This window comes from Schistocerca nitens, chromosome 7 (assembly GCF_023898315.1).
Source record: "Schistocerca nitens isolate TAMUIC-IGC-003100 chromosome 7, iqSchNite1.1, whole genome shotgun sequence".
NCBI classification, from domain to species: Eukaryota; Metazoa; Arthropoda; class Insecta; order Orthoptera; family Acrididae; genus Schistocerca; species Schistocerca nitens.
The window spans coordinates 461,272,590-461,285,030 of record NC_064620.1 but is presented as its reverse complement, the minus strand read 5'-3'; the positions used below and the strand labels follow the sequence as shown (position 1 = coordinate 461,285,030).

The window sequence follows — 12,441 nt, the reverse complement described above, 5'->3', positions numbered from 1 at the left end:
AAGAGATTGGTACAAATGGAGGGGGATGATCCAATCCACTCCCCAGGACGTTTTGCTGAGGGTACATAGGACGTGTACACCATGTGACTAGGTAAGACACATGGGAGGGCTGAGAAAGTTTCCTATCGAGCATGAGCCCCATGAGTTTCATAGTCTCAGTGAATGGAAGAACAACAGACCCAAGATGTAAAGATGGTGGAAGAAACCGATTGTGCTGCCAGACATTCATACAAACGATTTTGTCAGTGGAAAAGCAAAAGCCACTGTCAGTGCTCCACAAGGAAAGACAATAGAGACAACACTGAAGATGCCGCATCAAGTAGACGTGGCCATGAAGACCTGCAGTAGATGGCAAAATTGTCAACAAAAAGGGAACTGGAGATGCCCGGTGGGAGAGAGGCCATAATAGGGTTAATGGTGCTAGCAAAGAGGATGACACTCAGGATGGAACCTTGAGGCACACTGTTTTTTTTATAAAGGTGTCCAACAAGGCAGAACCCATACGTGCCTAAAACATGGCCTTTTAAAAATCCCTGAAGGAAACAGGGCATGTGGCCTCGGAAGCCCCATGTGTAGAGAGTACTGAGGATACCAGTGTTCCAGCAGGTGTCATAGGCTTTCTCCAAATCGAAAAACATGGCCATTGTGGTGTCACCGCCAGACACCACACTTGCTAAGTGGTAGCTTTAAATCGGCTGCGGTCCATTAGTACATGTCGGACCCGTGTGTCGCCACTGTCAGTGATCGCAGACCGAGCGCCACCACACGGCAGGTCTCGAGAGACGGACTAGCACTCGCCCCAGTTGTACGGACAACGTAGCTAGCGATGCACACTGACGAAGCCTTGCTCATTTGCAGAGCAGATAGTTAGAATAGCCTTCAGCTAAGTCAATGGCTACGACCTAGCAAGGCGCCATTAGCATTACATTGCATGTATCTACAGAGTCTCACTTGTATCGTCAAGAGCGATGTACAACAATGATGGATTAAAGTTAAGTATTCCAGCAGCTACGTACTTTTCTTTATAGCATTCATTACGTATCCTGTTTCAGACCTATCTACTAGCCTGCGTGAGTTAACGTGTGCCTTTTGGCTATTTCCGAGTGGCGTGGCTGTCTTGTTACGCCACAACAGCCATAGTCTGGTATTTCCGTGTTAAACCATTCATGACATTGGTTGACAAAGTGATAAAACAATCAACTGCAGAACGGCATGCTCGAAATCCACATTGTGCAGTAGTTAGTAAATTGTGAGACTTGAGCCACCATACCATCTTGGGCATGAATCATACATTCCTTCACCTTGAAAACACAGCTGGTGAGAGTAATGAGGCAGCAGCTAGAAGGAAAATGTTTGTCCTTACTGGGCTTAGGTATGGGTATCATAGTGGCTTCAAATGCCCTCTGCCCAGATGCGATTGTACGTATGAAGGAGAAAGTGCTTGCCCACAAGAGAAAGGTTCTGCAAGATATGTGTACATTGTCTGGTGCTGGAGCAGAGGGTTGGGATGAACTGGAAGCATGATCTAGCTCCCACACAGTAAAGGCAGCATTGTAACACTCACGATTCTGAGAAAAGAAGGATGTGCCTGAGCCTCCTCCACTTGTTTGTGACAGAGGAATCCTTTGTGTGAGATGGTTACTGACTTACTGAAATCTGACCAAAAGCAAATGTGAAAAAGAATTTCTTAGTGAAACTTGGACCCTTCAGAAATGAATCCAATTGTTTTTTTGTGCTACAGAGAGAAAAAGATGTATGGCATTGTGGGGCAGTAAGCCCCTAGAAGTAGTTTCAGCCACCTGATTGGAATGATTTTCTTTGCACACATAGTGGCATCTTTCCTTTGCAGTGTACAAGTGTAGCTGGTTTGTATGGTGGCTGTAATGAGTGCATATTAGATTTAGGTGTTGTGTTTTTATTTCTGATGAGACTGAGAAAAAAGGGAGTGGATGAAACCTTGTGCCAGCATGTAGCTTACTCCTCTCAAGTAGCAAAAAAAAGAGGGGCCACTCAACTTAAATGTCTCCATCTGCAGACGAATCACAGTCAACACTATCCTGCACCCTCACTGCATGAAAAAGTGTCGGCTGGTTGGGAATTTAATCCAGCACACTGGTGCAAAGTCTGGTGATCAGGAGCTTAATGCTACCATCTGTCCTACACTTCCCATTCAAATACTGGAGTTGAAAATTATTTTCATAACTATAATTCAGATGGGCTACCTCCAAATTGAGAAGAACCATACAGGTATGGATTAGTGACAGCAGCTATGCATTCTAATTATGCGTCAGTTTGTTATTGTGTACCAAACATGAATTCATCACATCCTTTTTTTTAAAAAATAAAAAGATAGACTGTGTGAAGACTGCACCAAAGAAGACAATTTCGTCTGCTGCATTTCTGTGTATGAGAAATATTCATCTTATTGGTTACTTTGAAAAGCATGTAACAAAAGTAACTAAAATATAATTGGTATGTCTACCTGACCAATTGGATGTCACAGTGACAGAAAGTTCTCAGCCTGTTTCTTCCAAAAATTTTAAACCTGCTCAGAATCAATTCTCTAATAGACAATGAAAGACACAGTATTGTCCAATTCATACATGATGACAGTTCATGCAAGCCTAGTCACAGATAGGGATTGCAGTAAGAGTTCTTCTTGTGGGACACCCACAGCTTTACAAGTCCATTTTGAAGACTGAAGAAACCACAGGACAGTTGCTTAATCTGAAACCTTTTATTGTGTACATGACTAGTTTTAGAACATTCCATCATCTGGTGTAAAAAATAAAATAACTTAATCATCTGAGGTCATCCTCATCCCATTGTTGTCATGGAACCAAAGGTTCCACTTCAAAAGGGTAAAAGAGAGAAAAATTCTGTAACAATTCTTCCCCTGTACTCTGTGAGCAGGAGACAAGCAGGAAAACTGTGTAATAGTAAGTGCTCCAAAACTGGTCATGTACACAATAAAATATTGTGGATTAAGCAGCTGTCCTGCGGTTTCTTCATTTTTTGAAAGGGTTGCAGTGTTGCCACCACCAAGCATCAGTTGTGGTGTCCGTGTACAAGTGCTTTGTGCTTGAAGAAAGCACATATCCTGCAAATTGTGTTTCTTGCTTGCTTATGTAGAATTTGTCACTTGTCCCCTCCATCAGGTTTGATTTATTATTTATTTGTTTATTTCTTGTTCATTACAAAATAATAAGTGTTACAGACAATAAATATTGCAATAAAGAATAGTCAGGATTATGAATGTAGATTTGGGCACATATTTGCATTTAATAATAAAAGAAATGCAAAACATTGTGGTTCAGGAACTCTTCTATCATATAAAATGATCCTTGTCATAGGAACTACCTTAAAGTTTTTTTAAACAGGAGTGGATATCATGTATTCTTCTTGTCTCATGACTATGATACTCACTATTCAGTTTAAAAATGGATTTTTCTTTCCCTTTGAAGAACATCAAAGAGAATATGTATTGCGCAGTAGATGTAAGGATTCCAAGTTTCTTAAAAAGAATCCTGCATGTAGCTCTAGGATGGACTCCACACATGATACTTATGGCTCTTTTTTGTGCACACAGTACTTTTTAGCCAGTGACTGATTACCCCAAACTATAATTCCATATGCCATAATGGCATGAAAATAACCATAATATGCGGACTTCATGGTTTCCATACTTCTATAAGAAGAAACAATGTGTAATGCATAAGTTGTTGAACTCAATCATTTGCATAGATTCCGTATGACAACTTGCAACAAATGGAATAAAGACTCACTAAATAACTTTCTCTCTTTATATTTAATGCTTTTAATGGTTACAACATACACAGCAGAGCATTTAGAGCACTACTGAATGCCCATTGACTGTTGGAGAATTTGTGAATCCAATTTTATACATTTCAAGGAGACCAATTTTTACCAAATATGCATCACATTATGGCTGAGGTACTAGACCTATTTAATTCTACCTATCATGTATATTACAAGGATAAAAACTATCACATCTTATACTTTAATTTTTATCAATTTTTGCCGCAGTAAAAATGTTATTTTTTCTATAATTTACTTGATTCTTCAATATAGCTTAGGTCTACTACATAAGTATGGACTATTCCAAGTTACACACCCGTGCAGAACAAGTCTAAACTTACCCGCCGTCATTCATAACTTCAACCAGAGAGCGGAAGAATAAAAATAAACTCTGTATCAATAAATACAGACTGACAATTCGAATGTCTTCCACAATTGCTCTTCCCTGATAGACTCTGCCCATAGCAGAAATGTTGGCCAACTGTGTTGATCCAAAGGGGGGACTACTTGGGAAACTGAATAAATTCTTGATCATAAAATTACACACTCCATTCAGCAAGGTCATAGAAATTGAGGATTTTTATATTGTTAATATAAATTTCAATATAATTCTTTTGGGACCTTCCATGGTGACTCATGTTACATTTTGAAATCAGTGTTTTATTATGTTAACTTGTTATCAATCTATAAATTCATATTTTCTTTTGTAAATCATCATTATAAATTGTGTTATTCAGGCAAAGATTTTGAAGTGTTATTTAAGCAGGGAAGGGCATTAAAATTAAAGAACAAGAAAGTAATTTATGTTATGACTCATGTTACAAATTTGGGACATCCTATTACTATTTTAGGTCAAAAGTGTTCTCAAACTATCAGGAGTATGGATCTGGTTTTTATCACAGAAAATGTGTATTAGGTTGGCGTTCAAATGACAGAGTTACAGATTTCTAAAAATATTTATACCATGTGAATATTGTAATATATTGAAAAAGGCGTGTGATTCAATGTTACATGACTCATGTTACTTGCTACCTCTTCTTGGAAAATTTTTTTTCCTGCAAACAGAGATAAGAAAATATGACATTATGTGCTAAATAAGGTAAAATTAACATTTCACTTTTCAAATACTATGAAAAATTATAAGAGCATGACATCTGGTAAAATGAACTGTTTCAATAAAATATCAGAGAACAGAAAATATCCTCTTGCATTTTCTTTATAATTTCGTCACATTTCACAGGCCATTTCCAGTAGTGATCAGCACACTCCATTGCACCGATTAAGCAAGAATTTCCAAAAACTGCACGTACTACTCCGGCATTGAATTTTCTGTCATATCCTACTTTGTACCAGTCTCCAGTTTTCACACTTTCTATAGTTTCTTCGGTATGATGATCTGCAGCAACAAAATTCTTTGGAGACAGCAGATATGTTTGTAGTACTCCTTTCTTTTGGTGAAAGTAGTGAATGCTCTTTATGTTTGGTACTGATGGTGCTGAATAAATATTTGAGCCAAATTAAGTTTTACATTGATTCCTTGAATTTCATCAATAGACACATGAAAAACCTACATAGTTGTGGTACTTGCAGCTACCTGAGCGAAGGTTGATGCATCACCTACTATGAATTTCCGCATTTTTACTGCATTCCCCACTAGCCGTTCCGCAACTGCATCAATTCCGTTTGCGGCTTTTTTACCATGGGATGTAGCAAATAAGTTCCAATAGATTTCCACATTATGAAATGATTGAATTGAGTCAGGTCCATCTGACCAGATTGAAAATACCTTCACATTTTCAGGTATAGTTGACAGTAACTTGCTAATGAAAGCAATTGCAGCATTTGAGCCATGGCTTTATCCAGAGCGCTAAGTGACTTATATGGTGATAAGCTTGCTTTACTAGGCTGCTGATCTTGCATCTTATGTTGCCTGTGTTTTCTAACTCCCTCCCCATTTTTATCTCTTCTTTCTTATGATAACAGCCCTTGCTTATGTTGACTCAAATGTAGAAACTTTTGTTTCTACTTCTGCTGGCCTTTTCGAGTTTCTTCCAGATGCTTCTTCTTAAATTCTTCATTTTTTCCTTCATTCTTTAACTTTTCCCTCCTCCTACTCTGTCTTTCTGCTGCTACTAAGAGCATCCTCTTCTTCTAACCTTAAAATAACACAACTGTGACTCAGATTATGTGAGTCACATTACACTGTTAATTTTCTGTTTTAACTTTATTGGTTGAAATTGGGATTTTTTAGTAGTGATGTTAGTTACACATTCATACTAAGAAGTAAATTACTGAACAAGATAAAGTTATGACATAAAAACTTAATTACATGTAAGTGACTCATGTTACATGAAAGTTCATGCTGTTGTGTTATATTGTTTACCCCAGCCTATAATTTACCCACTTCAGTTTTATACTCTTTATGCAATACATTAGGGTATGTAACAGTAATATAAATAATGATATATTAATTCTTACCTGCCAATTAGTTGAAATGAAGGTCTAAAATCTCCAACTCACACTCTCATCACATGAAAAACATATGGCATTATAAAAATGGCTACAAATTAAGGAGGGCAATCAATAATGGGCCACAAACCATTGTTGCCATACAGTAAAAAGTCCAGCCTTTTCAAAAAATATATAAAAAGTACCAAATTTTAAACTTTTAAATATCGTACATGTGTCCTACTTTATGTCGAATACCCCTTTTGCAGATATTTTGCTAACAGTAATGACAAAGTACTGGATTTGAATTTATCTTGTCTTATTTTCTACCTTTTTCATTTGTGCCAAATTTTATCCTCTCTGCATTTCATCATTGTCATTCATTCTATTTACATGTTATGATGTAGTAATTTAAAATTTAATAACATTTCTGTGCTGTGTTTTTTTTCAAATGTTCATTGTGGACTACGTAATTCAGAGAAGGAACGATGTTTCAGAATGGTCCCGCGAGGCCCTCCTAGACAAGTGGATGAAGGATGCAGTTGCTTGTTGCCAGTTGGCAGGTGTGCAGCCCCCAGCCTCAGCTCTTCAGCTCCGTGACAGTGGCAGCACACCTTCATCCCCAGTTCTGCAGCCTCCAGATATACCACCAGACCCTGAAGACCTTACAGAGCCTGTTGTGAGTGTCGTGATAAGATTTTCTTTTGCATGTACTGGCCATGTGAAAAATTAGACATACAAATTTTAACATATAGCGCTTGCCAAATAGCCTCCATTTGTGAATACAGCAAACTCCTGATTACCTGGGTGCAAAAAATCCAGTTTGTGGATTATCTGTGCAGAGTTCGCTGGGAGGGAAGGGGTGAGGAGAAGAGAGGAGGGGATCGGAGGGGGAGGGGGTGGTAAGATTGATATAATTAAAATAATATTTTCATTTGAAACTTGCTATAATGCATGTGACTCATGTTTCCTCATGTGCACTGAGGCACAGACATGCATTGATCTTTTATTAGAGTAATGCTGTAGGCTTCCACAAGAGACGTATAACATGTTTTAAAAATACAGAAAGTAGCAGTTTCTTGTAAACAGAAAGTAGCAGTTTCCTGTAAAAATGTGTATTTTGGATTGTCCTTGATTTATGGTTATATGTGTAATCTGTTTCATGATTTATTGTTTGTTACATCATTACTAACTATATGCTTTCTTAATGCTTCAGTTTTATTTGTTGGCTATCTCTGTTTGCCTCTCTCAGTCTTACACACACACACACACACACACACACACACACACACACGAGAGAGAGAGAGAGAGAGAGAGAGAGATCATTTGTGGGAAAAGTGTAGATGATACCACGTGAACTAATTGTTCTGCCTTCATGTATGTTCTTTCTTTTCTACCTAAATCTTCTCAGACTGTTTCTGTTTCACCAAATTTTCTTGTTTGCATTATAAGCAGTGTGAAATCTGCACACTGCCAGTGTCAGAGGAGACTGGTGGTGATGTGTCAGCACCCTGTGGTCACCGCTTCTGCACTTCATGCTGGGAGAATTATCTCACAGTCAAGATCCAAGCTGGCGATGCCCATGGAATTCTATGTCCTGCTTACCAGTGCCCCATGTTAGTGCCTGCGGATGTAATAGAGAAGCTTGTTTCTCCAGATATGGCTCGTCGATATCTTCAGTTTGATATTGAGGTCTGTATGATATACTGCACTAAATAAATTACTAGGTTTGTTCCAGTGTTTGCATCATGGTTCTAAATTATTATTTTCTAAACATTATATGTAGATTCAATTTATATTTCAACATAATAGAAGCAAAAATTGAGTATTAACTTTCTGACAAAAGCGGAGCACCTACATGACCCCAAGTTAGGAGTAAATGATCAAGGATCACATGAGATAAATTTTGTAGTACTTGAATATCCAGTGCTCAGAATTTTTAAAAATTCTTTCATTACAAGTTTTATGTTTTGGTACTCCTGAGGTGACAAGGACAGCATGTAATAAACTTGATCCACTGGTTAACGAAAGAACCAATTTTATGGGTAATGCACAAATGAACAGTTCACAGTTCTGATGTTATGTAGAAAATAAGAGCCACTTATTATGAATGATAGAGTTATCACCATAGTCCAACTCAATGTCTTAGGTCAGTGTCTAGCTGATGCCTGGTTGATGTCATAGATGGTGTTCTGGTCAATGTGCAGATTTGTGTCCAGCTCAGTCAGGTGCAAGATGGTCAGTGTCTTGTTCAGAGTCCTGTACTGCCCTGGGTCGACATATGGTCAGAGATCTGTGTGGTGCTGAAGAATGCTGCTGAAGATGACTACCAATGGATGAGATGCAAAGAACAGCCAGTGTTGAGCCCAGAGTGAGAGCAAGTGCTGTAGGCTAGTGGTCATGCATCATCTTAAGTAATCCTTTGGAAGGATTTCCATGATGATCATGTGACATGCAGGCACATGACATGGCATGCAGACAAAATGTGCCATGTTTGCAGTGGACTGTGTGGCTGCAGGTGCAGGTGGCGAGCAGTGCTGGTCTCTCTCATGGAGCCTGCCAGATTCTGCCATGTACACCGAGGGACATGTTAATGTTGTCATCTGGTATGTACATGAGGTGGTGAGCAGCGTATATGAGCAGAATTGGGATTGCCATATGTGTCTGGGTCGGCAGAGGATTCTTATGGTATGGGAACCTGCTGGCTGGAGATACATTCTGTAGTGGTATTTGGGCAGGCAGGTGGCCAGATATACAGCCCCTCCCCCTGAAACAGATGGCTAAACCATGAAGCACAGATTGCCAGAGGGTAGGTGGAGATGCTCTGGAGGATGGAGAATGGACCCTGAGTGGGGGCGCAACAGAAGTGCCAGAAAGTGGAAAAGTGGCACGAGCATGCAAGGATCCCGAAGAGCAAAGATGAGATCTGATGCACAAGGAAAAAATTGACTAGAATGTGCCAGTAAAATGCACTGAAGGAAGAGGAGAAGTATGAAGACGGTGTGGAAGGAAACATATGTATCAAAGAGGCACTAAAGAAAAATGGAAGACTGAAAGACCCATCCTGATAGTTAGCATCAGACCGGGGAATGCTACGCAGAGATAGTCCCATGTCCAATTGCAGAGGCAGCTGTAAGTGTGAAGGCTGCAGTGTGTGTCTTGACATGCACAGTGTTGTGCATAGGAGCACAGTGGTGCATGTGGGAGTGCAGTGGCACATGTAGGAAGTGAACGTAAGTGGGGATCTCACTGCTGGTTGCTATGGCATGGCACTCATGGAAGGGATACCAGCCATCACTGCATCTTCCTGATGAAGGGCAGGGGGAGGGAAGAAATTTGGACCTCGCGGCCAGAGGGGGTGGTGAGTGTAGCAGTAGGTGACATCGGATGCCAGAAAGACTGCCCAAGGAAGATCAACACATGGCCCGTACCATCACCATTGTGTATTGAAGATCTGGGTGTGGGGCCATTCTTGAGAGGAGAGCTGACCGACCCAGCATCATTCAGATGAAGTGGTCTGGTAGCGTCAGACTTGACTGAAGGAGGACAGTCGCCAGGTGAGAGAAGATGTGGATATGGAAAGCAAGAGGCAAGCAGAGCAGTCATCAGGAAAGAACAACCAGGCCTCCAAGGGTGGTGAGACCTGGTGCAGGCTGAGGCAGCAATGGGCAGGACCACACCTTAGGCACAGTACAAACCGTGGAGTCATCTGTTGGAGAAGAGGCAAAAACATGAGATGGGTGGAACCCATACACAGAAGCTTAGAGGCCCCAGAGGGAAGCAGGGCACCAAGGACAAGAGCAAAGAATCTTTGACAGGCAGAAAGAAGGCTGATGTGTCAGTGGGTGACACACCAGGGTCATCAGAGTTGGAAGGGAGCAGAGCAATGCCATCAGTGGATGAAGAAAGGAAGTCCTTTGAGCGTGCATGTCAGATGCACAGGAAGGAAATGAGAGTATCCAATGGAGAGGGGAGTGAGGAGTCGTGCAGCTAGCTGGCCAGTGGTGAGGAGGATGGCGGTGGTGCTGGAACAGGAAGAGGCACTGGAGCCAGCAGTAATGGTGCTGATGATGCAGGGATAGATGACACAGGATCTGTTGGTATAGCAACAGAAGGCATCACAGCAGGAGGACCCAGATCAGGAGGCACAGTATCGGAAGGCACAGGAGCAGGAGGTGCCCATGGTACAGGATTTGGCCGGCACCCGTGGTTCAGGAACTGACAAGGCCTGACGCACAGGAGCTGGAAAAGCCTGTGATGCAGGGACCAACAGGGCCTGAGGTGCAGGCACTGGAGGACTAGAGGAGGCTTCAGAGCTGGGTGAAGTGCCAAAGCCTGAAAAGGAAGAAAAGTTGAAGAGGGTGGTGGAGCCGAAGAATGTGTCAGAGTGGTAGAGCAAGAGATTCTGAGGATGCATAGAGCAAGAGAGGGCATTGGAATCTGAGGAAACTGTGCTGTAGTTGGTGGTACTGGAGACAGAGGAGCTAGAGGCAGCCAGAAGACAACAATAAGAAGTGCAGAGATGAGGAGAAGATGGTTCAGCCTTGCAAGGAATGTAGGCCATGAATCCTAAGCAGGATTGAACTGCAGAGGAAGCTGCACTGAGTCTCTAGCCAGGGGAGAGGGGGAACAGCATCAGGATGGGCAAGGCACCATCGAAGAAGCATGCAGTGGTATGCAGGAAGTGCCATGTGTGATGCAGAAACTATGCTGTCCTGTCTGCAGCATGTGGGGGCATTCTCACCAGACAGTGCTGAGTTAAATGAGCAGTGCCCTGAGTGAGATGCTGCGACTACAGATCATGTAACTGTTAAAGTTGGAGCTGAGGAACGGCCATGGTGGTCATGAAGATGTGAGAAGTATCTACGAAAGAAAAGACACACATAGGATTGTTCCTCATTGCCACTTTTATGTCTTGGTCCTTATGAGGTGGATAGAACAGCACATGATAGTATGGCCAGGCTGATGTCCGGCTCAGTCAGTGACTTGGTTGGAGTCCTGGACCTTGCTGACTCAACATTCTGTTGGAGGTAGGGGAGGGACTGATGGCTGCTGCTGAAGATCGCTGCCAACAGATAAGGTGCAAAGATTTGCAGGCATTGAGTCTGGAGTGAGAGCGAGTGCTGTAGGCTAGTGATCATGCTGCATCTTAATTAATCAGGCTGGAGGGTTTCTGTGACGGTCGTGTGGCTTGCAGAGAATTGACGTGTGGTGCATGGATGAAACATAGTATTGGGTTTGCAGTGCAATGATTGGTTGCACGTGCAGCTGGCAGGTGATGATGGTGCCTCTTGTGGAGTCCACTGGAGTGTGGTTTGTACCCAGACGGGTGTGATGCTGTTGTTGTGTGGTGCGTACACAGAGCAGCATGTTGCTGTTGTCATCTGGTCTGTGGTGTGTATGACCAGAATTGTGATTGCTGCATGTGTCTGGTTTCGGTGTAGGATGCCTAGAATGTGCCAACATGCCAGCCAAAGATGTGACCTGTGGTGTTATTTGGTGCACAAGTGGCCAGACGCTACAATTGGAATATACAAAAATACAGTAAAAAAGGAAGCATGGAAAGAAAAGATACAATAGGTAGTTGCAGGTGGAAAGAAAAAGTTACTTCAAATTGTTCTCTCTCCTGACATAGGTTATAGAGCAACTACCCCTTTGTTCCTTCCTTCCTTCCTTCTAGTATCTGTACATTTTATTATCTTTGTTTCTCTTTCATGTATTTAACTGTTCACCACAAAGGAATTATCCAAATCGGTTGCAAATCAGTAAATGTGATGTAGATGTACAAACAAACAAATGATTACTGTTTCAGAAAAATTGGGTGATTTGTTCAAGAGAAAGAGCTTAAGAAATGGAGCAAGTCAATAATGTGTTGGTCCACTTCTGGCCATTATTTGGCTTGGCACTGATTTACAGAATTGTTGGATATGCTCCTGAGGGATATCGTGTCAAATTCTGTCCAATTGGCACATTACATCACCTAAATCCTAAGCTGTTTGGAAGGCCCTACCCAAAATATTTCAACAATTCTTAATTGGGGAGAGATCCAATGACTTTGCTTACTAAAGGCTTTGGCAAGCACAAAGACAAGCAGTAGAAACTCTCGCACAGTGCGGGCAGGTATTATCTTGCTAAAACATCAGGCCAGGTTGGCTAGCCATAAAGGGCAACAAA

At 41.5% G+C, this 12,441-nt stretch overlaps 1 protein-coding gene across 3 annotated transcripts in view; it reads left to right on the top strand.

Moving 5' to 3' along the window:
* Nucleotides 1–12,441, top strand: part of LOC126194643 (ankyrin repeat and IBR domain-containing protein 1-like) — a 601,659-nt gene that overhangs the window by 346,091 nt on the left and 243,127 nt on the right. For all 3 annotated transcript variants that reach the window (XM_049932817.1, XM_049932818.1, XM_049932819.1), the window contains 2 exons: nucleotides 6,765–6,946; nucleotides 7,720–7,959. In XM_049932817.1, coding sequence (XP_049788774.1) covers nucleotides 6,765–6,946; nucleotides 7,720–7,959 — 422 coding nt within the window. The remainder of the gene's footprint in view (nucleotides 1–6,764; nucleotides 6,947–7,719; nucleotides 7,960–12,441) is intronic.